Consider the following 27,871-nt stretch of genomic DNA (forward strand, 5'->3'; position numbering starts at 1 on the left):
AACAATCTCTAAGTCCGAAATCAAATAATTTGGACGTATATTTTAAGTTTGCATTTTGGCTGTACTTTGCTGTCTAGTTGGTATCTAGTCTCATTAATTAAAGGTCTTATCACATTATTGGCGTTGAAAAAAATCAAAATTGAATATATCTAATGTTTTAAGCGCATTGCTTATTATCTTAACTGCTTCGACACCTTCTTTTCGCAAAAATCAGTTGGATTTTTATTTTTGTCTATATCGTCAAATGACATTATCTGGATAAAGACATATCTCAACGGTTTCTGTGGCGAATTAAATGAACCTATTTCACGATTTCCTTTGATAGCTAATGTTTTTGTCAGTTTAAAGATAATTCTTTTCGAAAAAAAGACGTATTTTTAAACTTTGATCTTTTTGTCTCAATATTCAGATGTCACATACCAAAATGATGATGTTCAAAGAAGGAGCAATTCATTATATCTTATTTTTAAGGAATGGAATATGGTTTTATCGACTTCAAAACAGTTTTCTGACGAAATTTAATTGAATTTACGTTTTTCGCCTGTATTTGTCGTTTGTTTACGCAGTACGCAGACGTACGGCATATTCCGGATAATGCCAGGTCTAAATGTCTTCATATTGAGGTATGAATTAACATAAACCTATTTATGATGTTCAATGGTTTTCATTATTGGAGTTGACTTTGAAAAACTTTATTTTTTCCTTCATCGTTTTGTTCTTTTTTTGTCTACTTGTTATCGAGTCTCATCAAGGACTGCTTCCATGTTTTTTCTAGTGAAGTACTAATTAATTGGCTCAGTTAGAATTTCTGATGCTATTTTGACTTTTCATCAAAAAAGACCTGAGTTTTGATGTAAATATAGTTTGTTGTTATTTGATTTTGTTTTTGTCTGTCTCGTAGTCTTAATAATGGCAGGTCTCATCGATCCCCTAATGTGGTCTTATTTACCTTACTAAGTAATTTGAGTTTGAGGCATTTTTTTATTTAAACGCCAATAATTTTGAAATGAGTTTTTGAAAGTTTATCTCTTCCTCATTTGGTAGACAATTAAGCTCAAAACGTGCACGGACGGGGAAATGTGTTTTTTAAGATATTTTCACCATTGCGATTTTTGTGACATCGAAACAGTAAATGAAGCAAAAAAAATTGAAAATGGTTTTAATGGCATTAAATTTTATCCCTATAAATTTATAAAGTAGAGTAAAAAAGGTGTTTGAACGAAATTTCCTCTCTCCCTAGTGGTTTTTCAAGTTCTTCATCAGTTTTTAGCGAGCCCCATTGTCTCATTTCTCAAGACAAAAGTCAAAGGGTTAGACAAAACATTGGTCGTAGGAAAAACGCGTCTTCCCCTTTTTACCCCCCCCCCCCCCCCCACACACACACACACACACAAGATATATAGTCATGTTACAGATACGTATACCCACCCCGAAGTATAGTTTTATATAGCGTAAAGGGAGCTGTAACTATGTGGGAGGCTATGATGGGAAAAGTCTGAAAAATATCGTTAAAAATGGCAAACAGGATAAAAATAATTGCTATAAGCTTGGTTTGAGATCAACCAATAAGCTGATCAATAACTGTTTTAGAATTTGAAGTGTAATCAATCGATCGCCAGAAAGCTCTATGCAGACAGCAAACTACAAACAAGAAACACGAGGAGAGCAGAAATAACCCCGGCTTTTACTTCAGTCATTTAAAAACCATAAATCAATAATAAATTGAATTTTAATTAAAGCTTTATTCAAAACTCAAACAAAACACTAAAATACTTTAAACTACATTTATTAAATAGGATAAAAACAATAAGCATTAATCTGGAAAACTGCGTGAAATCACTTTTATAAAAATGAAAATTATCAGAAATGTAACAAAAGATCCACAAGTACCCATATTTAGAATACTATAGGGATTGTCGATTTCAGAGTTTGGAAGAGGAACACCATTAGAATAATCAGGAATTAGCATACAAGTGGACCTCGCAAAATGCAATCTCGTTGTATCTCGTGGAATTAAAACGAAAAACCTGCTCCGATCTATATTCATGTGCGAATATTAAAGCTATTAGTTTATCTTAATCAACAAGCAATCTCCCTCCACTTTCTGGCTACATAATCCTCTACAATCGGATCCACATCAACAACATCCAGTGGCCACTTCTCCGAAACAAGAGAAGTTTTTCCGGTGATCTTCAGTGTGGAGAAATTATTGGCAGAGTGAACATGTTTGAGTTGACTACTATGTGAGAAGTGAGTGCTGTGTTCGTGTTGGAGGAGGTGTTGAGTATCAAGGAATCTGGCCGAGGGACAGAGGAAGCAGTTAAACTCGGCATCCCACCTGTGCTCCAGTCGGTGTCTGGCTAGTTCACCATTGTCCCCAAAGCCCAGACCACACAACTCACATGGGTACCGTCTGTCTTTCAAGTGCAACTGTTCATGCCATTTCAGTCCAGATCGAGAGCCAAATTTCTTGAAGCAAGTTTGACAGCGCCAGAATTTGGGAACAGAGCTTTCTCTCCTTACAACATTTATAACTGATTTGTGTTCTGGATTCACAGCCCCGAATCGAGGGCAGTTTGTGTTTTGATGTTCCTTGAGTTTGTCCTTCGTAGCATACACTTTGAAACAGTATTCACAAGAGAATTTATATCCAATATCCTCGTCATTGACAACTGCAATTTCTGGCTCAATTTTGTTCTCATCGCGAGATTGTTCAACAATTTTGTTGGAGATCTGTCTAAATGGACAGCTTTGAATGTGTAGATTAACTGTGAACACATCAGGAAATCTTTCTGAACAGAATACGCATTTTATACTCTCGAATTTTAAATCATCAGTTAAACCGTTGAAAATCCCAAATTTTGTACTTTCGTCTGCCGCTGTTTCAATGCCTTGATCGCGCATCTGATTTTCTTGATTAAATTCGCCCAGTTGAGGTTGACCCCATCCATCAGGTCGAGTGAAAGGTGAAGACAACAACAGTTTAGATCCCAGTCTCTCTTTCACAGATTTCTTAACTTGCTTTGATTGAGGCGACCTGAATCTTTCTATAGTTCTCATTTTAGGAGTTCTCTTCACTTTGCTTTCACTTTCTCCTCCCAAATAACTAAATCTGTCAGTCATGTCTGGAGATCTGAGCTCTCTCCTATTTTCCTTCTCTCTCTTCAAATGTCGATCTGGAATCTGAATCTTTCTCAGCTGCAGTTTGAACGCCTTCATCTTTATGGCTGTGGCTGCCGCAGCTGTTGCTTTTGCGTGGCTCTTCTGTCTGTGTGAGGACCTGTGAACAAGATAACGATATTAGCATCAAATTCTTCATAAGAAAAACTAATCCGCTAGAATAAGCAAAGTTTGGGCAGAGTAAGAAAAACTAGCACAGTTCTATGCAATCATTTTCATAAAAGCTCAGCTACACGGAGATGAAAAATTGCCGATAGATAAGCATTTTTAAAAGCTACACTAAGAATTTCCTGGATATTTTAAGTTATAAATGTGCAAACCAACAGAACACCTCTCACACTGAATTCTTTTCAAGACAAACAAAATATCCGTTTCTATTAAAATAATTTTTTCTGCTTAAAATTTTGCAGAAAAGATCAATGCGACGGTTATCAATTAACTTGAAATAATTGTTGAACACTTTTACTTGACTTTTAGTCGGAGAACATTTCAACTTTTTGTGGTAAAATTTCTGCAGTTGGGTTTCGCTGCTTGAAATTCTGAATGATAGCAATTTAGAAACCAAGGAATCAAGATTAGACTAAAACACTGCTGGTAGAGACAAAAAGACTCTAGCTAGAAAAAATTTCTGCCAAATTAATCTGAGAGCAATTAACTCAAAAAGGTGATATCCGAAAACCTTATCAATCAGCCAGTAAGAAAAAGGCCAGGCCAAATTGAACTTATTTATAAAAAAGATTTTAAAGATAACTGAACTGTCAGTCGAACTGGAGAAATGTCGAACTAAGAAATTATTTTTTAAAAAAAAAAACAAAAAAACGTATATGCCTATTTCAAGATACACATTCTAAGCAAAATGATGAATTCTGTTTTTAGGCAAAAAATTGGTTATAAAGCTTCGTTTCAATTAAATGTGACTGGGCTGACTTTAACAGAAGGCCCATTTTTATAATTGACCTTGAAGGCACTTGAAGATTTAAAAAATAAAATTGCGACAAATAACGAATATATCCGACAGATTGCAGGAAAACAGCCGCGATAGACGCTTGTTGCCTTGCATGAATTGAAACACCTAAAGAAATAAGATAGACAGATTAACCACCAGTCCTTTCATAGACCAATAGACTTTTTATTTAGATCCCGACAGTCATTTTCACATACGGTCTATAAGGAAAAAGCCCTAATAGGGCTTTTCCTAATTTAATATTCGAAATCAAAAACTCAAGACTCTAATACTCACGAATTAGGGCATATACGTTTGGCACTGCTTAGATGCACACTATTGACCTTTAACTAGTAACAATTCATAAAATATGAAGTTCATTAAGAGAGCTCAGAAGTCATTTTTTTTAGTGAGGTAAACCACGCAATTGACCTAAAAGCAAAACAAATGACGTCACGCACACAAAATTTAACTGCAAAGCAGTAAAAATCACTGAAATTGAAAAGGCCAATTCCAAGAAGTCAGGCAAGAATCATCGATGGAGACGACGAATTAAAAAAAAACTTAGCAGGACAAGTCCTAACGCACAATTCAAAAATTTTCATTGATTAAACAAAAAACTAGACCTAGATCGGACTATGAGAGAATTGGGAAACCCATTTCTAAAAAAAACAAGATAAAAAAATAGAACAAAAAACAGAAAATCGATGTCAAAATGCCGCATGTCAACAAAAAACCACTAGCGAGAAATGAAAATCTGGTTCAAACAAAAAACTAGGCCTAGAATGAACTATGAGTGGATTGAGAAAACCATCAAGAAAAAATCCCAACCAAAAAATTGAAAAAGAAACAGTAAAAGTCAAAGTGAAATCGTCGCATGTGAACAAAAAACCACTAGCGAACAAAAAACACCGTTTTCTCACTCTACTTTAAAATTAGAGCAAAAAAATTTCACGCCCCAAAATCACTCGCTATTTCGCTCCACTTTCTGTTTCGGCGTGACCAAAATCACTACTCCAATTTGACTTCAAAATTCATGAAAATGTGTGAGCAGCTCTTAAAAAGACAGCGCCTCAATACAATTAAAATTCTTTGAATTGTAACAAAACCACGATGTCCCCAATAATAGCCGCTATTGCTTCGCGGCTATTAATAAAAATTCCTGGAGCTTGAAAAATCAGAAATTTTGCGTATCCAGTAGATTAACATAGGTTAAATTCTCTTTTATAATCTCGAGTTTACCCTTGAAAGATCAAACTTTGAACTGTTTGCCATAAAACCACAAGAAGCGCTAAAAGCAAAAGGAGAACAAGCAAGCGTCAGTCGTACTTGATACAGATTGTTTAACTTGCGGAACTTTTTTTCAATTATGTTCAATTTGTTTTGATAACAGCCAACAATTAAAAAAAACAGCTGATCTTCTAGAACGGTAGCATATAGATTGCAAACAATACAGAACTAAGTCGGTCATTTAGTGAGAGGCCGTCATTGAAGAACCAAACATTAACCACTTAATACAGCTAAACACTCTGGTATCACTGAAAAAAAAGACGTCACTCGCGTATATGCCGCTAAAAGATGGCATGTAAAGAGGAAAAATGTTGCTCTTTTCAGCGTCCAGAACTGTTCCAACAAAAAAACTTTTGAGAAAACAAAAGAAACCCAAGACAGAAGAAACAGCCAAGCACAACAAAGTTTTGCAGCTATGTAAATTTGCCTCCCCTTCTCAGACAGACTACCAAAGAATATTTGTAGGGGTCTCCTTGTCGGGGCCAAGAACATAATTTTCGAGCATGAAGAATTTTGCAGAAAAGATAATTTAGCATCAATACTAAGCAGGAAAAAGAGTTGCAAAAGATAAATTTTAAGTGTTTTTCTCAGTAAACAAATTTCTTGACTGTAACGAACCTCCCATATTTAATTATTTTCAGTAAATCTCAATCAAATAAACGCTTATCGCACTGAAAGCATGGTATTCCAAAGTTTTTCCGATACTTAGAGGATGGAAAAATCAACTTCACAAAAAGTAGACCTTTGTGTTTAATTTTTCAAGAGAATCCTATTAAAAACTCTAATGGTATTTCTCTTTATTGATGCTAATCATTTCGAAGCCAACTGGAGAGAACAGGCACTACGGGCTATTCTAATTTAAGGAAAATTGACGAAGGATATTTAAAAAAACGTTTTTTTAGCTCTGTTTAAGCGAATACGAATACCGTAGTTTTGATGTCGCACATCTTTTGAAGATAAAAATTGATAACGAAATAAACCGTGGTATAACTAAGAGATCAATGCCCTGTTTCCCGATAAAAGTTCTCATTTCAGTCTGTTTTTAGGTCAAAAGGTGACTCCTAAATAATTCGACTGAAACTCCTCATCAAATGTAGGCCAAAACTAAAACTGAAAATCACTTGAAGTATCGGGAACAATCAACCAAAGACATAGATTATACCTTTTCAAGAAATTGTTTTTTAGCTTCGAGTATCCCATATGCGCACACTTCTTTAAACTTTTAGTTATACCAATTTTTAGTTATAACTGTGGGACATGAATTTCAGTTTAAGCGTAAGTTCTTTATCTGTGATATTTCAAATGACTCATAATAATGCCTTATGCTGTGTTCGATGAATCAATAAGACTGATTTCGGCAGCCATTTTGTCAAGTTAGTGAGCTTAACTATCTAGTGAGCCCATTAAAATACGAATCATTCAAGTTCGTATTTTCTATCTCGTTTTTTAGAAATAATTTGTGCCTCTCATGATCATTTGCACACAATTTCTGAAAAATCAAACTTGAAAATCAACTGGAAGGCATGCCATAGGTTAAAAGCTAACTTGAAAGTTCAAAGCAAAAAAAATTTTTCAGTTTTTCTAACTTTTTTTCTTAAAATTTAGCGTTAGTTTTATTTGTTCCGACCCCATTTGTGGGGGGAGGAACTATATACTCAAATGGGTTTTTTTTTGTTCAGACAATTTTGGACGATCGATATACTTATCGTTGAGAAATGTGAGTGGAATCATTAAACAGATCGTCCAGCGTAGAATTCGAAATTAAAAAGATTTTTCTGAATTTCGTATTTTTCGAAGAGTTATCGAGGTTTAACGTTTTGTGTGAACATGTGATATTTGTTCACTTTTAGCATGATTTTGTTTAATTTAGCGTAATTTTCGTTCAAATTAAGGCTTTTCAATAAAAATATTACTTCAAAAGTACTTTTCATGCTACAAAAGGAAACAATTTTTGTGTTACCAGCAGACCGATTAAAAGGCTAGTTCTGGTCTCGTGAGGAAGTTTACCATAAAAAAACTCGAATTCAATTTAAGAGCTGGTTTTTTTTAGAAAACTTTCTATTTATTATGGTTTTTTTTAGTCACTTTTCATATCAAAACTCTGTTAACGACAATACTCATTTACAGTCAACTGATACCCAATGAACAAAATATTCGTTTTCAAGGCATCAATCATTGGAAATATTGGAAATCCTATGGCAAAGACTCGCTAACTACAAGTGCAGCCGGCTTTCTAATGAGCATTAGGTAAACCTATATAGCGCTTTGAGTGGACAGCTAAGGGCTGTCAAGACTTTAAAAAATAATTTTTCAAAATTTTTCTGCAAATTAGCCGATATTAAACTAATTTTCATGAAAAGTAAGTCTTTCTGGTAAGCGGTTTTATCTGCTAACTATTGGTTTTATTACTTCGATAACACGAGTTTCGTATTTCAAAAAAAAACTTGATTTTTTTGTAATTTTGTTTCCTATTGAAATCCTATCTCATTATCTTCGTATTGGCAGTTCTCATTGGCTTAAAAAGATAAGACGTTCAGTGGATCACACATAAATTTCTCAGAGAAAAGATTATGGTTTAAATGGCTTCGACAATTTTCTCAAATTTTTTCAGTTTTTGCCTGAGTTTGTCGTTGTTTTGATTATCATAGGACTTATTGCGATGTCTTATAGATAAGGCATTGATTACCAAAAATCCAAGTCCTCCCATGGAGGCATAAGGTAGTATATTTTTTTATTTCTGCTGAAAGCTCTTGAATTTAACGGCTGTTAAGACTTTAAAATTAAGTTTTTAGAATTTTTTTGACATTAACTAATCTTAAATTTAATTTCAAGAACTGAAAGTGAGTCTCAGTATTGACAAGACCTCCATCTTTTCTATTGCAATTAAAACGAATCTGACCAGAGTGTTAATCTTCTAACTATTGGTTTTATGAATTCGATGCCACGAGTTTTCATAATTTTTTTTAAAATTACGCTTATGGTTTAAATTAAACACTTTTTTTTGGTTTGCATGTATTTGTTGTTGTTTTCATAATCATAAGACTTATTGTGATGTTCTTTTGATTACTTACGATAGACAATCAGCCTTGCCCACATTGAGGCATAACTTAGCTTATTTTTTGTCTTCCGTTGAAAGCTACTGAATTCAAAGATGTTGATATAATGGGTTTTCTCAAAAATTTCGAGGTTTTATTATATATGTTCATACTTGTTGATTTTTGGAGTGAGTCATATTGTTAAAAAAGAAGAACCCCATTGCATATAAAAATTTATGAGATTAGAAAAATTTTACCAAAAATTCTTTTTCTTGGCTTCGACACTTTTCTCGCTGAATTTTTTTTTTGAAGTTGCTGTTTTTGCCTTTTTTAATTTTCATGTAGTCGTACAATGACGACTGGTCTCATAGGCTTCTAATTCAGTATTGAATGAATTATGTTGCTCAATGCACTCAGTTTATAGCGAAGTATTAAAGTTTACGCTATTGTTCGTTCTCAAAGATTTTTTATACTTTTCAGTTTTTGCTCTTTTCGTCAGCCTGTAATTTATTCTCATCATTGAGAGGTTCCATCCAACTTCTAGTAATTCATAAACTATTTTTCCATTGATGTCAAGTCGTAACTCATGTTTTGTTTGTTAGACAATATGCGTGTTCATAAAATTTTGTGAGTGGTCAATATTTGTGTTTCTTTTTCTCTTCTTTTAGCACATTCGCTGAAAAAATTTTGTTTCTGCTTATTTTGGGGCTTGTTTTTTCTCGTAGTCTTTCTGTTGGCAGATATTGTGAGCGCTTTAATGAGGCATGGTATTATGCAGTTCAATTATTAGTTCGGTTTAGTTACAATTTTTTAAAACTCAAACATCTATTTTTAATTATCTCATCATTAGGTTGACAATTAAGTCAAAAATTAGTTGAACTCGGGTCGGAACATCATGTGCGAACGCCCATTAACGAACATCCTTGTTATTTTCAGTCTCATACTGGTGAAAATTCTCTATCTTTCTTGGTTAATTACAAAACGTGTTGGGGTACATAATTCTAAATAAGTTTCCATAAGGTTTCAGGAAAAACCCGCGAACAGTTCCAATTAGTCTTTTTTGTGTTCCCCTTTTGAATTCTTGTCTCCTATAAAATTTCAATAAAATTTTTATTTTTTTAAAACAATTTTGTAAACTCAAATATAGTTATTAGTAATCTGCTTTAATAACTAAGCTACTCTCCTCTCTATATAGAAGAGGACAAAACTCAACAAACACTTTTCCAACAAAGCTCAAATGAAGCCTCTAAGTGCGACAACATACTGTCTCGTTTTTTTGCTCTACAATGCGTACAGCAAAAGTGAGAAATTGACTATGGAAAAGTATGCCTCGCATTCATATTTCCCCATTTGGAAAAATGTTGGAAAAATTGGAAAGATGATGGAGGATAAGAAACGAGACAAAGACCTACATTTAAGAACCACATTTTGCTACAATGAATTTACTTATGCTGCGTGGTGGGCTGAATGGTAGTAATTATAGAAGGAAGCAGCTGACCTTTTGTGTTTCTCGAGTGCTGCCAACCTAGAGAATCCTCTGCTACATGTTTCACACCAGTAGCCCTGAGATCCCTGCTGATGAGTAGATGAACTATCCATCATAACTGACGAGACGTTAATAGAGGACACTTCAGAACTTGCAACATCAGTCATGTCTGCTGTTCCAACTGATGATTTCCTGTTCAATCGCATTGGCATATATTCACTCTTTTTGTTTTTGCTGTATTCCTTGCTTCTGTTGTCGCTTGAAGAGACAGACTCGCTATCTTTGTCTTTACTCATTTGCTTCTTCACATTAGTGTTACTACTTTCGAAGTCATCGTCCAAATACTTTCTGGGAATTTTGATTTTCCTTCCAGTGCGGCTCTCGCCTACTGGCTGAGTTATTTTCAGTGTCGTTTTCTCATTGTCAACATTTCCACTCGTCCCTCGACCCGATGAGGCAGTACTTCTTTGTGATTGCTGGTCAAACTCTGCTATTTTAACAATTGCACTGTTGCTGTTTTTGTTCACTTCATTATTCGCCGATACTTTGTCTAATTTGACTCTTTTACTCGATGTATTTCTCACCGAAAGATCCGCATAATCAATACGCTTCCTCTTGCTACTTCTGGTGGAAATGACCGACTTGTTTACGAGGGTGGATGTGGATTGTTTATTAAGTCTACCAGCAGTTGAAACCTGTCTTTCCATCTCCTCAATGACAAACCACATCTTTTCAGGCACTTCCATTCTTTCAACTGCCAACACCATCCGCCTCTCTTCTTTTCTATTTCCTCTTTGAGATCCAGACTTTCCAAAGAACATCTCAGACACACTAGGGAATCCAAACTGTAGAGCTGCATTGAACTGGATCTCTTTCTGTTCCTGACTTCGCTTTTGAACTAAAGACAGCTCATTATCTGTTGTATTCTCTTTTTTGTTATTTTCTCGGATCGTATTTCTACCTGCCTTGTGTTGACCCCTTTCAAAGATTCTATTTTTTGTACGTTCCTTAAGCTGTGCTGTTAAATTTGACTTGACTTTGGCCGATTTCACGTGACGCTTCAGTTTTCTAACAGGGCCTCGTTTGTCAATCGCCAGCATTTTGCTCCTCACTAACAAATTCTGACCCTTTTTCAATTTCATCTTCAGAGCCTGTACTTGAGCTCGTTTCTTCGTCGGAATATTTCCTTTGCTTTTCACTTCTTTGGCGGCTGGAACAACTTTTGCATGATCTCCGCTGTTGATTTTTTTCACAGGAGAGTTCTGAGCATGGGACAATTTCTTGTGATTGGCCAATGCACTCTCCCTTGCAAAGTCCAACTTGCAGGTAGAGCACTTGTACTGCTTCCTCTTAAAGCGCATTGTTAATCTGAAAAAACATTCGTATCATGCCAGTTGCTACTCATAAACCGTAATACTAAAAGATACATAACCCACACAAATACTAGCGACTGAAATAGTTGGTAAGTACAAAAAGATATCTGCTCTATGTATCAAAATAACAGGTTATTTTATTGTATACAGAACCTTTTATTATGTTGTATACAAAATTAGCACCTTTTCATTGCTCGCAAGATCTAATGAACTTTATTGGCGTCGGTTTCGAAGGATTATTCGCAATACAGTTTTTGAAGTTCATCATATCGATACAAAATTAGGAATCCCCCCTCACTCAGGTGATTAAACATTTTGTTTTCATTGTCATGTCTTAACAAACTATTGCGGGCTTTTACACTAATTATGGTTTTTATAGCCCAATAAGAGGTCAGATTATCCATTACATCTATGCATTACTACTAAATATCAAAAATGGAGGGTCATAATTAACCGGTGGGGGTGGGGGGGTTCTCAAAATTTTGGAACATTTATTTAAGGAAGCTCTCTCCATTTCCTCGATACAAAATCTGCCACAAGAGGATTGATCTCAACTAAGTCGATGGGGTTGGACTCACTCTTCAACCAAGTCTGGCCGATTAACTTTATAGTGCAGAAGTTTTTAAAAGAAGGAGCAGAGCTACTCGAATGATTTGGTTGTTTGTTATTGTATTGATTCTGTTGACTGTGTGTATTGTGTTCGTGTTGGAGGAGGTGTTGAGTGTCAAGGAATCTGGCTGATGGACAGAGGAAGCAGTTGAACTCGGCATCCCACCTGTGCTCCAGTCGGTGTCTGGCCAGTTCACCATTGTCCCCAAAGCCCAGACCACACAACTCACATGGGTACCGTCTGTCTTTCAAGTGCAACTGTTCATGCCATTTCAGTCCAGACCGATTCTCAAACTTTTTCAGACAAACAGAACATCGCCACACTTTTATAATGGAAATCTCAGAAAAGGAAGTGTCTATGGTTGAAACGTTCTTGTTAGCACGCCTTCGATCAGTGCTACGTGTGGATGATCTGATCTGGGGACAGTTGTTTCGTTGGTGATCATTTAGCTTTCGCGCATTGGGGAACACTTTGAAGCAGAAGTCACACGACATTCGATATTGGGTTTCGTTCACGCGGATGCCGTGAAGAGGCAAGTGGCTTTTAAGGGCATACTTGCTGGAGAATGAGTCACCACAATGCATGCACAAGTAGGGATCATCTTCTGGGTGTGTCCTGCGATGCCTCGAGTACTCCTTATAGTCCTAAAGACATTATATCTTTTATAAATCCTATTTCAGGGCAGCGTTTATTCTGATATTATTTGGCCGGTTTATTCATTATGACAGTATTGTACAGTCAACATATCTTTTCATCATCATATTGCTTTCGCACGTGCAACTGTAAATATGCTACAATGGCTCTTTTGTGCAATCAACTATGGCCGATACAGAAGTGCGACCACTGAACATAACCGACTAACGTCGGGCGAATTGCTCTCAAACGACCGGCGAGCGGTTGGCTTGGTCAGTAGCTAGCCACGGGCGGGCGGGGGGGGGGGGGGGGGTGCACCGGGGGCTGATGGGGGCAGCACTGGGTGGGGGGGGGGGCAAAAGCGCGGTGGGGGGTGGAGCCAATAGTGGGGGTGGGGGGTCAACAAAGGGGGGGGGGTGTCAACCTCTAAGAACCGCCCCTCACACCATAAGTATAAGTATAAGTCTCCAAGACAGTTTGAGCTGAAACAGAGCTGAAAGGCTCTAAGAGCACTTAATGCCCGCTGGGTGCTACCTGTTTATCCCGTTTTTGAGGACGAAAAGTCAAAAGCGTCAGACGAAAAATTGGTCAAGCGAAAAATCGCATTAAAAAAACCGACAGGACTAATATAATTGCTACAAACTTCGTTTGAGAGCAATTAAAAAGCTCTTGAAAAACCGAATCGATCTTTCAAGGGACTTTTTCAAACAAAATTGGTAAAAATTTCGTAAACCTTTTTATTTGTTTGTTTAACTAAAACATTAAGCAGAGGACATTTCACAAAAAGTCGAGCGCGGAAACAGCCACTTGTGAAATTGAAAAATGTGATTAAACGGTAAAGTGAACTAAAAACATACCGAAAACAATGGAATCGGCTTGATGCAAACTTGACTTCAACCACATCCGAAAACCCACTCAAACAACATATTCACTTTGAGAAACTAGTCAACAACTTTCAAAAATACGGAAACCAAAAAGTAGCAAAACGCAGGAAAAAAAAATGTGCCTGATGTCGCTATTCCAAAAAAAATTGATTTGAACATAAAGTGAGATACTTCCTTTTTTTCAATGAATAGCTGCCAACAAAAAAGCAAAACTATGATAACAGTTCATACCAAGAAAAGCCATGAATCAGGCATAGAAAAAACGAACCAGAATTGAAATCTGTTTACAATAATAAAAGCAAAAACTCCGACCGTCACTAGGCCCGTTCTGAGAGACCTTTCGACACTATTTTTGTTTAGTCAGTTCCAAACTATAGCGTACTAAAAAAACATAGCCGGCAGATTGCCGGAAAATAGCCGCTTGTGGCCTTCCATAAACTGAAACAACCAAAGAAATAAGAGATAGATCGACCTCCAGTCCTTTAATAGACCACTAGGGATAGATTCGGACTGTCAATTTAATGGCACTATTGATCTTTAACTAAAATATTCATAAAATTTAAAGTTCCATAAGTGAGTTCAGAAGTCATTTTTTTGAGTGAGGTAAGTCACGCAATTGGCCTAAAAGCAGAAATGACGTCACGCACACAAATTTTAACTGCAAAGCAATAGAAGTTAGTGAAAAAGTCAATTCCAAGAAGTCAGGTTGTAAGAATCATCGATGGAGACGACGAATTAAAACACATAGCAGGACAAGTCCTGAAAACAATCCAAATAATTGAATGAAAGACAGACATAATGAACCTGACCAGCAGATCAATTGAACAATCCCAGCCAACAAGACAAAATCTCAAAAGTTGAGAAACTAAAAGAATCAAACAAACTAACCAAAAAAACGATCATTGCTAAAACCCTTGAAGCCTTTAACTTGAAGGCCATATATGACTCATTTCCAAATACTCATTAACTCACGCAAAAACCTTGAAAGAGATGAATCTGCCACTAAAAGTAGATAAACTGGACAAATATGACAAATGCATCAAGAAACTAAGAAAATTTCCAAAAATAGGGCTATAAAAAGTCACAACAATTTTTTGACTCTGGAGTTCTGTTTCGTAAACCGTCTACAACATTTAAAAAGTTTCGTTGGCCAGTAAAGATAGTTAAACTCAGAGAATGACAAAAAAAATCGAAAAATATGAAAACAATCGAAAATTTTAAATTGCAATTTTCATTTAAAAAATTCCCACAATTGCAAAATTAAAAAATTGGACACTATTTTATTGCCCCTAGAAACTATGTAGTAACATACTAGCAAACCCTATAGGAGGTTCCTTGGCCACTGAAGGAAAATTTCAAAAATTTAAAAAAAATTTCAACTTTATCAAAAAATTTGTAAGAAGATATTAAAATGTTGAACACCATTCCATGGCCAACAAATATTTTCATTAAACCCTAGATGAGGCTTCTTGCCCCCTGGGGCTGGAAAACTTGAATAATGACACTAAATGTCAGAAAATTTCAAAAAAAAAATTGGTAAGTTTGATTTTAAAAAATTGGTAAAATTCATGAAGTTAAAATGTTTAAAACCACTCCATTACCACTAGAAACTATTCAATAACCTATTATTAAACCGCAAAGGAGATTGACATCAAAGTCTGAAACAACTCAAAAAACGACAAAATTTTTCAAACAATCTGAAAAAAATAGTATAAATTACCGTGTTTATGTTTGGAGTAGCAATAGATATAGCGCTTAAAGTGGCCAAAAAGCAATTACGTCCTGCAAAGGACCTTTATCCACTTTAATAAACCTCAATTTCAGACTGGTCTAACAAAAAATCCGAAAAATGACGAAAAGTGCTAAAAATTTCATTATTTTAGGCTCAAAAACTCCCAAAAATGACCTTTTAACCTTGAATTACGGCCTTCCCAGTAGCTTCACCACTCTGAGTACTTGAGGGACTACTAAACGCGGGCCTCTAATGAAACTTGATGTCCGCTGAGCTTTACCCGTTTATCCCGTTTTGAAAGCTCAAAGTCATGAAAACAGGTGTGAAAACATCTTACAAAAATAAAAAAAAGACAGAGCACCAATACAATCCAATTCTTGGATTGCAAAAAACCACGATGTCCCCAATAATAGCCGCTATCACTTCGCGGCTATTAAACAAAATAACGTGCAAAAAACAGGAACTATTTTTTAACAAAGTTTGTTTATTGGACAAGCGCATCAAACATTGAACTCTCTCCTCTTATTAACAAAACATAAAATATGTAAGATAAAAGTCTGTACTGAGGAAAGATTTTTCACAATCAGAAAAAAACAAGAAATAGGCAGAATATCAAAAAACACCAAAAGAGGCGAAGCGAAAATCGACCTAAATTAAAAATTCTTCTTACAAAAAAGATAAAAAATTAATTGGTATACCTCAAAATCAAATTTCCTAAAAACACTTACTGCGACCATAAAACTCTTTCACCATAAGATCGATCAATTGAAAAATTTTGCCGAAAAAAATGTCTAAAACGGCGAAATGACAAGATAGCTCAAAATTTCACACCTGTTAAAAAAAACTCTTATAGGGCCTAAAATGGTTATTACTTCTTCGAAGCGTCCATTTATATAATGAAGCAAGTGAAAAAAATTGAGCCAAAAAGTTAGATTCAAAACTAAGAGACAACCGGTTTGAATATGCCACACGCTAACAAAACATTTTTCTCTACATAGAAAATTTCTTCACTTTTTTTTCTCCAACACTAAAAGTTAAACTCTCTCACTTTCTTAGAGAAAAATGCTCAACAAAAACCACCGTCTTTCTCTTTAATTTTTGTTCAGCAGATTGACATTAACACCCTTTTTCACGTGCGGCATTGAACATAATATCCTGCTTCATCGGCACTTCACCTTTGCGAGTCATAACCCAGAAGCTTACCATATCTCCCTTTTAATAATAGCCATTGGAGTAGCTGAAGGCGGTTATAAAAAAGGTAATTTGATAGGTTGCAATATATCTTGTGCCAAACGTAGCCGATGCCAACACATCTTGGCTGTTATTCTGTACTGTAAACAACTGTCGCAAAGACACGTTACCCAAGCCCACTTTCTTCTTCCTGCTTAGGTCTGCACAGATTCAAAAAGACCTTGTATAATAAAGCTACACCATAAACCGACCACCGAGGGACCAATTGCTCTCGAAGGTCTGGCTATCAATTAAGAAGGGGGCATAGGCTAGAGAAATTTTTAAGGTACAAAAACTTCTGACTGCTCAGAGATTGAACCCGTTACCTCTCGGCTAAAAAGAGTTGAGAACATTAACCTCTAAGCTACATCGGCTAAATACATTTTTCGCTCACAATCGGTTTTATTCTAGCAACAGACTTAAATTTTCAATGCGCGCAATTCAAAGCACTCAAGAAAATCGAGAAAGTCAAGCGTGAAAAACGCACTCAAGAAGTAATCGAAATATTCTAAAACATTAAGGAAAAATTTTTGCACAAACAAACGTTTATAACAATTGCCTCAAACTTCGTTCCAGAGCAATTAAAAAGTTCACCTAGCCGCCTTTCACTTTTTGTACATACTTTTGAACAATTAGTTGTAAAAATAGTTTATTCTACCAAGGCTGCATGACAAAAACCTAATCAAGCTTTCTGCTGGCGATTTCTTGAGCGAATTCCTGATGGAGTCCTAATTCTATCCTAAGGGTGGTTCACAATTTTACTCAAGATAAAGTTAATGATTAAGTCAATTAAATTATTATTTCTCGTTGTGGTGTCTGATTGCCAATTGAAGAAGGTAAAATGTACTCACGTCAAACAGTTCGTCACAAAACTTGCACTGGTACTCCTGCAATTGATCTTTGTGGTGAGTATTTGTGTGGTGGGTCAGTCGTTTCTCTGTGAAAAATCTTTCTTGGCAGAATTTGCAAGCGAACAACATCGTCTCTGGGTGAGTGCGAGTGTGCTGGTTGTACTGCCCGAAAGAACCAAAAGACTCCAGGCATATTTCACACTTGTACTGAGGTGCATTTGTACTATCCATATGATTCTTTTGAATGTGGGCGTTGAGGAGTAGATGATTATTGAACTTTCTCTTGCAAATATGGCAGCGAATACTGTCTATTTTAGAGACATCTTCGATTACTCCGTTGCTAACAACATTAGCACCTTGAACATCTTTCTGTGGTAGCTTTTCTTTCTCCGTTTTAATACTGTTAACTTGATTTGAGTCGAGAACTTCGTCTTCTATGACTAAATTACTGACAGATTCGCTCACCACTGAAGGAGGATCATCAGTTTCATTGGCAGAAGATGACAAATAATTTGATTTAAGTGGAGTCAAATTAGAAGAATGTTGTTCATTTAGAATATCGGAGTCGTTCACTTCTGTTACCATTGGGACGCTTTGATGAACATTCTTGTGTATAATTTGATGCCTTAGCATCATGCTCTTATTTGGAAACACTTTGAAACAAGTCAGGCATAAATGCGTCCACTCGTTTCCATGTATTTCAGTCATGTGTTTCTTTTTATCATCTAAAGTCGAGAACGACACACGACACATCTCACAAGTCAGCTCATGTTTCAGATCATTGCTCTCGTTTAAGTAACGAGTAGATGCTAGCAAAGCATCATTGGTCTCTTTTGCTTCCCTGTGCGAGTTCTGATGAACTGTCAAGGCTGGCATCGTTGCAAACTTCTTATTACAGTACTTGCAAGAGTGCGGTCTGTCCTTGTGTGTCCGGCTCAGATGTCTGGTCAGGTTTGACTTCTGGCGGAATCTAAGCGTGCACTGGGGACACTTGAACATTCGCCTCTCTTCCTGTGCTTTGGCTCGTTCGTGCTGGGCAACGTGCAGTTTGTATCTAGATTCGGTGTTAAAATTCTTCCCACATTGGCCACAGTGGAAAGATTTCAGCTCCTTCGGCTGTTCACTCAAAGCATGTACTTCTAAGTCTGTGTGCACTAATCGCATGTGTGCAATAAGCAATTCTCTGTTCAAGAAGGTGTCGGTGCACAAGTTACAAGAGAACGGATCTTCCAAATGTACTTTCACTCTGTGTCTGTGTAGCTGATGTTTGTCTTTAAACTTGCTATTGCACAACTCACATGGCACAGAATAGTGCGTCTGCATATGCGCGTCAAAATTTGACTGTCTAGCAAACAGCTTCTTACAGGTGGAACATTTGAAGCTATTGCTTCTAGATGCTTTAGATTGAGTGTTCTTTTTACGGACACTATTTGCAGTGGTGTTACTTGTAGCTTTATTAATTTTTGGTTTGAGAGCAGGAAAGCGAGGCTGTTTGGCATGTGAGTATTTCTTGTGTTTCTCCAATGCTGCCAGTCTTGAAAATTCTCTGCTACATATTTCACACCAGTAGCCTTTCCTACTCTCAGTAGTATTAATTGTCTCTGCTGTAGTAGAAATCCTAGAAGATTCCTGAGAAACTGTTTCTATAGCAACATGCTTGGTCTTCGCATTTCCTGAATTGCTGCCAACTGATTTCTGCAACTTTTCGCTTCTTCGCTTCAGTGGTGATCTGGCTTTCGATGTCATCTTCAACTCTTCCAATTTTCGTTTCCTACTAACCGGTGTCACCCTATTAAGTAATGTTAATACTTGTGTTGTCTTTTTGACATAGGATGACTTGATATCTTCGTCCATGAACTTTTTGGGTCTCTTAATAACTCTCCTACCAAGTGAAACGTCACTTTTTGTCACTTCTTCAAGTAGCTCAGATGAGTGCGATGAAGACTGTTCAGAACCAGTTAACTCCTGCTGTGAACTAGTTGATCGGATGGCAGCTTCTTCACTTTGGTCTGATTTGCTCATCAATTTCTCTGATTCTGAAACCGCGTCACCCGTAGTAGCATTTTTGTCTTCCTTAAAAACATTGCTTTCACCGTCAATCTCGTTTGATCTTTCTTCCGATTGTGAAACAATTCCATTTCTGGTATCCACAATTTCATCCTGAGTTGATTTTTCCATTTCAAGTACTTGTTCTTCTCTTGAATTGACGGCTTCCAATTCTTCTCTCTGATCTTGTTCAGGTTCTTCTGTTTGCTGCTCTTGTTGTTCTCTTTCAGGTTCTGCTAAACTGGAATCTCTAGTTCTCTTAACCGAATCCATCTTGGCAGCTTCTTCACCTGAACAATTCCCCATGCTCTTGCGCCTCGAAACATTACTTTGCTTCCTTTGAGCTGTCTCAACAGTTGCCGTATTAGTATTAACATGTGCTTGTGAAGTATTTGGAGGTTCCTCATTCCGGTCTTTATCGACTTCGTCGAATGAGAACTTGCGTGGTCTCTTAATTGCCCTCTTTCCAACTCTATTCTCTTTAACTTGTTCGCTCTGCTGTGTCTTAACCCTCGGCTTCTTGTTTTTAATCCGGTTGGACAGTTGATTCTGTTTCTCTTCTCTATCTTTAGCTACTTTCTTCTCAATCTCCTCAATGACAAACCACATCTTTTCAGGCACTTCCATTTTCTCAACGGCCAACACCATCCGCCTCTCTGCTTGCGCTCTATTCCCTCTTTGAGATCCAGACTTCCCAAAGAACATCTCAGACACACTCGAGAAGCCGAAGTCAGCTGCAACTCTTTTGGAATGTGCGGAATTGTTCTCTATAGCAGCTGTTATTTGCTTGTGATCCGATTTTTGCGTTGCTGTTTTCTTCAACATCATCATCTCACGATTAGCAGTTGATGTCCGACTAGTATTTAGCTTACGAATCGAAGATTTATTTTGCGTGACAGATTGGCCATTTTCTTTCGTGGTTAAACCATCACGTCTCTTAATGCGTGGCACTGTTCGCATTATTGCCTTAGATTTAACTGCAACTGTCCTGTGTTTTGCCAATTTTAGGAACTTCGTGGCCATGGAGAGGTCTTTTTTCGTCTTTGCTTTTCCTCGCTTGAACTTCAGATTGTCTATTTTGATCGTGTCTTTCTTTACTGAAGTTGCTTTCTTCCAATTAGTACGTGTTTTTGGCATTAATGACGTCTGTGAAGTTGAAGTTTGGTCCTTCCGTTTCGATTCCGGTTCTACATCCCTTGTCGTTTTTGTGTGCTTTCTACTCGGAACATTATGGGCCAAATTTGTGTGATTGACAAGTGCGCTATCCCGTGCAAAGTCCCGCCTGCACACAGCACACTTGTAATGCTTCCTCGTCACAACACCCATACACACATACAAATATCTGAAAAAAAGTTCAGTTTTAAAACTCACGTTAGAACAATTCACCGAACTGGTTAGCTTGAATTCTCACAGCATCACTTTAGAATACTACGTAAATGAAAAATGTTAGACAGACCACTACCGGCCTTATCCTTTTGGTTTAATTAAGAAATGTAAGAACTGCATTTCGTACAATTTAACACAAGAAAGTTAAGTATGCACAACTATCCAGCAAATGTTTTAGATGCCCATCTACTGAAAAAAACCACTACCGAAAAATTTCCCGAACTGTTTAACTCAGAAAAATGAATAAAGTTGAATGTGAGCTTTAAGCGAAAACGCATATCATTACATTTAAATTCAATTTTCTCAACTAATAAAAATATGCAATTTACAAACACTAATGCAACAAAAACTAAACAACTTTTTTTGGAATAATTTGGAATATTTTCTCCACTAGTAGACAGAGGCAAGGTGAAAATCTTGTTCTTTTTGGTTCATGCACTCTCTTAGGGCACTCTCAACACGTGAATCCAAACAGACTAAAGGAGCATTTCTCATCGTTACTTGTTCGAATTTGTTTGCAGTTCCAGTGTTGTTCAGAATGCATCTTAAGTTTGTTTCGAATCTTCTGTGTATTTCACTGTCACACTTGTCAAAACACGAGCGACTGTGTTGATCAAAAGTCTTCCTCGTTCTCATTATCTTGTCACACCACACACACGTGAAAGAGTTTAATTGATGTCTCTTTAGAGGATATTTGTGTACCTGAACATGGAAACTGTTTCCTTCAACATTGATGGAACCTCTTTTTTTATCACATTTGCGCTAGCATGCATAGCATATTGCTGTAAAATGTACGGTGAGTCCGCACTAGTCGGTACAAATTAATATTGACACTTAAAAGGTGCATTAGAATTGATCAGAATAGTTTAAGAATTGATTCATGTCCCGCCTTTTCATACCTTTTAATTTCATCGTCATCATTTCACCATGATTTTGGTTATTACTTTATTCGCACAGTTAACATTCAAAGTTCGGGAAACGCAAGGCTTGGGGGAAATGTTTTTCAACCAATATTTTACGGGGTTAAATGCTGTAGAGGCGAGGTATAAAATTTGTGTACTTAAATGAGTCGGGGTGAAAATGACCCAATTGATTACGTATACGAAAAAAAATTAAGTAAACAATTTCAGGTATAAAAGGAAACAGTTGCCTTCAGTCTGTTGCGTTTCTCGTCTTGTTTCCTGCCGTATGTTGATCGGAGTAGAGTGGTGAGTTGAAATTGTGGTACTGCCTTCTTCCTCACTTTCACTTCTCTCACTTTCTCTTCCATTTCTTCACTCTGTTGAGGAGAGAGAGCAGCTTTGAGAGATGAACACTTGGAGAAGTGCTTAGTGTAGAAGTAGTCTTCGTTGAACAGATTCTCACACCCCACGCATTTGATAAACCCTCTTGGGATTAAAGTGTCAATGGAGGTGCTGTTAGTACTACTACTGGAACTAATTAGAGTTGAATTCGCATTACAGGCCAGAATCACTTCTTAATTTTGTTAGAAATTTGTAACATTATTCAACATAATAGGATAATAATAGCCTCTAAATTCTAGCTTCAGACTTTAAGCTCTTGAACTTAATTGTTTGTACATCTATAAATTAGTCAAAAGTAAAATCAGTAATCTTTTAGGAAAAATGATACATAGCTGGCACATTGCCAGACACTAGTTGCGATAGCATAGAACTGTAGTCTCAAAATACCAATGATAAAAATGATACCAGAAAAACAATAAACCAGAAAAAAAAACAAAATTCATACAAATTTTTATGTCATTAATTGAATAAGACTAATGCAAAAAAAAGAAAACATCGAATTCCAAAATGTTACACACCTTAAAAGTGTCAACAAAATGGCAATGTACAAATTCTAAAATACATAAAACAATAAGAATATATTTTATTTACAACGTTTGGAATACTAAAAACATTAAAAAATTATATTGGATAATAAGGAAATTAAAAACAATGAAAAATTAAAAAAGGTCCCTCAACAAATCTCTGTATTCCAATGCCTTTGGGTCCTTCATATATTCCTTGAAATATAATTCTTTCAAAAAACCTTTGATGTTTTTAACCTTATCGAGTTTTTGTCTTTGTTCATATGGAAATTCATTGTACAATTTCATGGCTTGCAGCATCAATGATTTATCGAGGAATTCCGAATTACTTTTCATAGCCGGATAAATTTTTCCCGTTCTCGCATTCTGTTTACAATTGGAAGTTTGCAATACATTGTTGTTACTAAAAGCTGGTAATTGTTTCCTAACATATTTCAAGAAAAATACCATATATCGATATTTGAGAAGGAATTCAACAGGCATGATTCTGTTCTTTATTTTTAAATCAGTCGAGCGATCAAACTTTTTTCCTTTGAAACACACTTTTATTCCCCCAATTAAGTTGTTTTTCTAATGTTATCATGAGATTTTTTCTGATACCAACAAGCATAAGAGATGAGTATTGAATGTGACTTAAAACAAGCGCGTTCAATAGTGTTACTCTAGTTTTTATAGGAAAACAGTTCCTTATATCATTCAAGATTTTGATGCTGCACGCCATTTTGGAGAGTATTCTTTTGATGTCTTCTTTGAAGTTTAATTTGTTGTCTAATATTATTCCTAGATATCTTACCGATGAAGATTCTCCTATGTTCACATTGTTAACATTGAGATAAGACGGAGTTCGTGCTTTTTTGATGGAGCAAACACGATATATTCTGTCGTCTTATTGTTCATCATTAATTGATGTGATTGGAAGTAATAACATAGTTTTTCAATATTTTTTCCAAATAACTTCTGGCTATATTTTCATTAGTATGAGAAGAATAGAGAAAAGTGTCATCGGCGTACTGTATTACTTGACAATTGTCATTATCAATAGCTCTATGAAGATCATTCACATAAATGTTGAACAATATTGGTCCTAATACTTTCCCTTGTGGCACACCTCTGTTAAGTAAAATCCAGTCGGACTCATTTCCCGAGAAAACTACTTTTTGAGTTCTGTCTTTCAAATATGATCCAATCAATAGTGTAGATGTTCCGTCGAATCCTAAACATTTCAATTTTTCTATTAGTATTTCGTGTGAGATTGAGTCAAATGCTTTTGAGAGATCGAGGAATGCTCCACAAACTGTATTCTTTTTATCCATTTCAGTTCTTACATATTCCGTACATTGTAGTATGGCATCTGTTGTGGACACTTTTTTCCTATATCCAAATTGTTTAGGTGACAGCAAGTTATTTGAGATCAAATAGTCATTAATTTGGTTCCGTATAACTTGCTCAAAAATTTTTGCCAATGCGCCGGTTACTGATATTGGACGATAGTTAGTGGGATCTTCTGTGTTTCCTTTTTTAGAGGTGAGACCAAAGCTTTTTTGAGGTCAGTCGGAAAAGAAGACTCAGAAATAAACTCGTTTATCAGAAAACAGAGAGGCTCCGCAAGGCAATGTGAAGTTACCTTCAAATAACCATCGATTACAGTATCCCTATTAAAATAAATTAATTTAAGTAAACATAGCTAGCAGATTTCCGGTTACCCTTAAATAAAAAGGACTTCCATGACCAAAGACGGCAACAGACAATTCAAAACGAGATTTCAATTTAAAACTCAATATTCATTGAAACGCAAACATTCTCAAACGCAATCTTCAAAGCAAAACTCAATCATTGATATCTTTCAACCAGTATAGCCTCATCATTTTCTATCTTGGGTGACCTCTTAAGAATATCAATCAGAATCTAAATTCTCAATTCAGATTTGTTAGTGCACGAGTCTGTTTCTAAAATTCGGACTTCCTTCAGGAAAAATGTCAATCAAAGTCTACACTAGCTTAAGTGTAATCAACGGAAGTGAGGGAGCAACTACACAAAAAATTGCAAGATAACCTCCTTGGTGGTTCTAGCTAGTAATGCGCTTCGAACTGTTGAGACGGTTTGGTTTGTAGAAAATTGCTCGAGACATCATTTGAGACACTATTTACAGATTCCTCATAACAATTATGTTCAGTCAGCTGCAGAATATTATCAAACTTGGCACCACATTCAACACAGTCGTATTTGAAGGGATTCGGTTCCTTCACTAATCTCATTTGAGGTCTACAACTATTTTTATTACTACTAATCGGAACTGTTCTGCGTTTATTAATATGAGAGTTAGTCTCCATTTCATCATAGCATTCGCTCATATTCTTTGTGAGAGAATTGAATGATGTTGAAATGTGTTGAGTTTGAGTGGAAGACGATTCCTGCTGAAAAGAGAACTGTTTCCTTTTTGTCCCCATAAATATGCCTGCCAATGATATTTTATACCATTGAGTATATTAATTAAAGTTCGGCCAATGTTGGGCTATACCGACCATTTTACCTTGTTAATCTAGGCTTATGAAAACTTAATTTGTTCATACAGGGAGGTCTGGGGTGGAAGGAAACAGATGCCTGAAAATGGATGCAGAGTGATGTTGTTTCGTTAGAATCTCCCGGGGCACAAAATGTCACTATTCTGGGTATAGTTGAAGGTGCTGTGTGAGACTGTTGTGTACTAGCCACTCGTGGCGTGATTGGTCTGAAATGAGAAGATGACGCGAAGGTGCGCTTTTGTTTCGCAATCTGCGGACTTTCATCTGTTACTGTACTGAAGGCCAGGTTGTTGTCAATTATTTTATTATTACATGTAATGTTACCGTTATCACAAGCAGTACTACTAGTAGTAGTGCTATTTGTACTGATTGTGATAGAAGGCACTGAGTGTTGTTGTTGATGTGGTTGGAGGTACACTTTGTAGGTGGGTACATTACTCATTTTAAAATCAATTTCATGAGACATTGAGCTGTTGTCTGTGATTGTCGTGAAATGATTGCTTTGTTGCTGCTGATGAAAAGAAGAATCTAATTGGTCAATTAATGTCACGTGACACGGCCATTGTGAAGTTGCAGGACAAGAAGGAGTCAAATTAACATCTGATATTACATAATTACTCCCTGCAGACATATTTCACTATTCTGAAATAAATAATCTCTCACACGTGTACCTTATGGCAAAATACATTTTCCTCGAGTAAATTTACTCGATTCTGTTACTGACTTCTATAACACCTGCAAAGAATAGCGCATCTTTTTTAATTTATATAGCAAATACTTCATCAAGAGCAGCATTCGTAGTGAGAGATTCGAGAAAGACTAAAAAACTGCCTACGGTCAGATTGTCATCATGTCAATTCAATTCAGATTACCCTAAACGACAAGCATCGGAGAGGACAGCATACAAGCCCCTTGACGCCCTTCTAGTGTTGTCCTGTTAATATTTCATCAATCCAAATTACACGTGTGTTGCTTTATTCTTTCAATATAGCGTTTTATCATCAAGCCACGTACATGAAAGTTCTTATATGGTTCTCACATGAACCTATGAAGAATTTATTAGATAGAGTCAGCATAAAAGTAGCGTGACAAAATATTTGACAACGGGGGTGGGGGTATTAGTCGAACACAATTTTCGTAGCCACTAGGTGATTTTTGAACCAAATTTTACAGGACATTAGGCGAATACCGCAACTAAAACAATTAAAAGCGATACTTCCAAATCTATTTGACGCTATAAAGTACTCGAGCGTACCCAACAATTGCCTCTAAATGATATAATATCGTACAATCACAATTTCATTCAAATGTTGAGCTTTTGCGGTTTTTCAGTTCATATCCTTCTAGCAATTATAGCAATAGTCTTCACAAATTCTTCTAAGCCCCGTAGCTCTAAACTATATAGAAGTAAGCAATGATTTTTTAACTGTAATTTTTTCCAAAATCATCTGCCCGAATTTTACCATGATAACAATTCTTTGTATAAAATAATATGTTTTTACAGAACACAGTTTATGTGTCTCACAGGCTTACGCAAACGGCAAAAGATGCATTCAAGGTATGAATGACGCAATAGTTCGAAAAATTTTTACGTGTGCTTTGTTAATTCATTTTTATTTAAAGGCAATTAATAGAGACTTCTGAGTACTTAAGCGCTCCAATTGGATTTGAGTAATATCTAAGTGTTTCAATTTTTTGGCGCCAAATTTCCACTTAAAAAAAACTTTTGCACAGTGACTACAAAAATGGGCTTCGCTTAATCGAGATTTCACCTAATATCAAACGCCCCTTGATCACTAAAAGCACCGCAACATCTGGGTTCTATCACTAGTTTTCATACAATGCAGTTTTCGCACACTGCGCTTTAAACAACTGCAGTTTGATGTCTCTTACTTCCTCCACGGCATTTACTTTTGTCTACAAAAACTTCAATCCCTTTTATTAAAGGGTCTCCTGCAGCTATGACCCACCAGAAATGACAAATCTAATTTCGTAAAATTATGGCATCCAATGCGCAGTGAAATACACAATAAAAGTAGACGAGAACTCCTACACCGAAAAACACTTCTAGCGCAGCACAAACAACGGTTGGCGGATGCGCGGAGTCAGAATCGAGAATGAGGGAGGCGGTCATACTCTAAAAACCGCCCTTCAAACCATGAATGTACGTCTTAACGGTTTCGGTGAATCGCATACTTAAAGACTAGTAAAGCTCTGAGAACTCATCAGCGAATTATTTCCATCGGGTTCCACCTGTTTATCGCGTTTTTGACGAAAAGTTAGAAGCGTCAGACATTATTCAAGCAAAAAAAGACATTGAAAAGACCATAGTACCAATATGACTGATAAAAACTTCGTCTGAGAGAAATTAATCAGTCACATTCTCAGAAGAAAACATAACCCTCAGATTGACGGAAAATGAACATCATTTGTTGCCATAACCCCGATTGGGATTGAAAGAACAGGAAAGAATAAAAATTGAAACTAGCTTGATGATTGAAAAATAGAGAACTGAAACTAGCTAGATAAGTCAAAAAATACTTCACCCAATATGTTCAAGCAGTTATCTAAGGTAAAGCGAAATTGTCGAATATATTTTTCGACGATGCAAAATAAAAACATAGCTGGCAGATTGCCAGAAAATAGCCGCAATAGATTCGTAGATCGGCAGTCTAAAAAAACAGTAAAAAAGACAGACCAAAAAACCCGTCTTTTCATTGAAGGCTGATCTGTTATATTTTGATTAAAAATCTGTATAAGTTATTGCTGCCTCTATTAGCTGATCTCAATTAACCTTCATTTAGAGTGACACACACCCATTTGACCTTATCTCTTTGAATTG

At 36.3% G+C, this 27,871-nt stretch overlaps 4 protein-coding genes across 7 annotated transcripts in view; 1 reads left to right on the top strand and 3 right to left on the bottom strand.

Annotated features, from left to right (window-relative positions):
* LOC142339250 (dolichyl-diphosphooligosaccharide--protein glycosyltransferase subunit DAD1-like) overlaps nucleotides 1-27,871 on the top strand; it is a 277,073-nt gene that overhangs the window by 117,533 nt on the left and 131,669 nt on the right. The gene's annotated exons all lie outside the window — the stretch shown is intronic.
* LOC142339235 (uncharacterized) lies at nucleotides 1,708-11,298 on the bottom strand. Its single transcript, XM_075389094.1, has 2 exons — nucleotides 9,947-11,298; nucleotides 1,708-3,280 (listed from the first exon to the last, which is right to left on the bottom strand). The coding sequence occupies exons 1-2, from the start codon at nucleotides 11,293-11,295 to the stop codon at nucleotides 2,080-2,082; spliced, it is 2,550 nt and encodes an 849-aa protein (XP_075245209.1). The 5' UTR covers nucleotides 11,296-11,298; the 3' UTR covers nucleotides 1,708-2,079.
* LOC142340312 (uncharacterized) overlaps nucleotides 11,398-27,871 on the bottom strand; it is a 48,270-nt gene continuing 31,796 nt past the window's right edge. Inside the window, exons 8-10 of the mRNA XM_075390887.1 lie at nucleotides 26,219-26,223; nucleotides 17,248-20,699; nucleotides 11,398-12,561 (exon numbers count right to left, since the gene is read on the bottom strand). Of these exons, the coding sequence (XP_075247002.1) occupies nucleotides 11,803-12,561; nucleotides 17,248-20,699; nucleotides 26,219-26,223 (4,216 nt within the window). The 3' untranslated portion in view covers nucleotides 11,398-11,802. The remainder of the gene's footprint in view (nucleotides 12,562-17,247; nucleotides 20,700-26,218; nucleotides 26,224-27,871) is intronic.
* On the bottom strand, nucleotides 20,957-25,740 carry LOC142339236 (uncharacterized). Of its 3 annotated transcripts, none has more exons than XM_075389096.1 (4): nucleotides 25,109-25,740; nucleotides 24,596-24,921; nucleotides 21,826-22,115; nucleotides 20,957-21,377 (listed from the first exon to the last, which is right to left on the bottom strand). In XM_075389096.1, exons 1-4 carry the CDS (start codon nucleotides 25,658-25,660, stop codon nucleotides 21,070-21,072), a joined length of 1,476 nt encoding a protein of 491 aa, XP_075245211.1. In that variant the 5' UTR covers nucleotides 25,661-25,740; the 3' UTR covers nucleotides 20,957-21,069. The 3 variants fall into 3 exon arrangements, with proteins under 3 accessions (XP_075245211.1, XP_075245210.1, XP_075245212.1); XM_075389095.1 differs by having other exon boundaries at nucleotides 20,957-21,381; nucleotides 21,830-22,115; nucleotides 25,109-25,738; XM_075389097.1 differs by having other exon boundaries at nucleotides 20,957-21,381; nucleotides 21,830-22,115; nucleotides 24,596-24,918; nucleotides 25,109-25,737.

The sequence above is a fragment of the Convolutriloba macropyga genome, chromosome 5, assembly GCF_964194025.1.
Source record: "Convolutriloba macropyga chromosome 5, txConMacr16.3, whole genome shotgun sequence".
NCBI classification, from domain to species: Eukaryota; Metazoa; Xenacoelomorpha; order Acoela; family Convolutidae; genus Convolutriloba; species Convolutriloba macropyga.

Bases quoted from the DNA above. Each gene is read 5' to 3' on its own strand.
- LOC142339235 (XM_075389094.1), bottom strand. From the start codon at position 11,295: ATGCGCTTTAAGAGGAAGCAGTACAAGTGCTCTACCTGCAAGTTGGAC. The intron at 3,281-9,946 runs GTCAGCTGCTTC...TCTTGTTCACAG, and splicing joins GCACTCGAGAAACACAAAAG to GTCCTCACACAGACAGAAGA.
- LOC142339236 (XM_075389096.1), bottom strand. From the start codon at position 25,660: ATGTCTGCAGGGAGTAATTATGTAATATCAGATGTTAATTTGACTCCT. The intron at 24,922-25,108 runs GCATCTGTTTCC...TTCTCTTTTCAG, and splicing joins CACTCTGCATCCATTTTCAG to CAGGAATCGTCTTCCACTCA. The intron at 22,116-24,595 runs GTTCGAAGCGCA...AACTCTAATTAG, and splicing joins CAAACCAAACCGTCTCAACA to TTCCAGTAGTAGTACTAACA.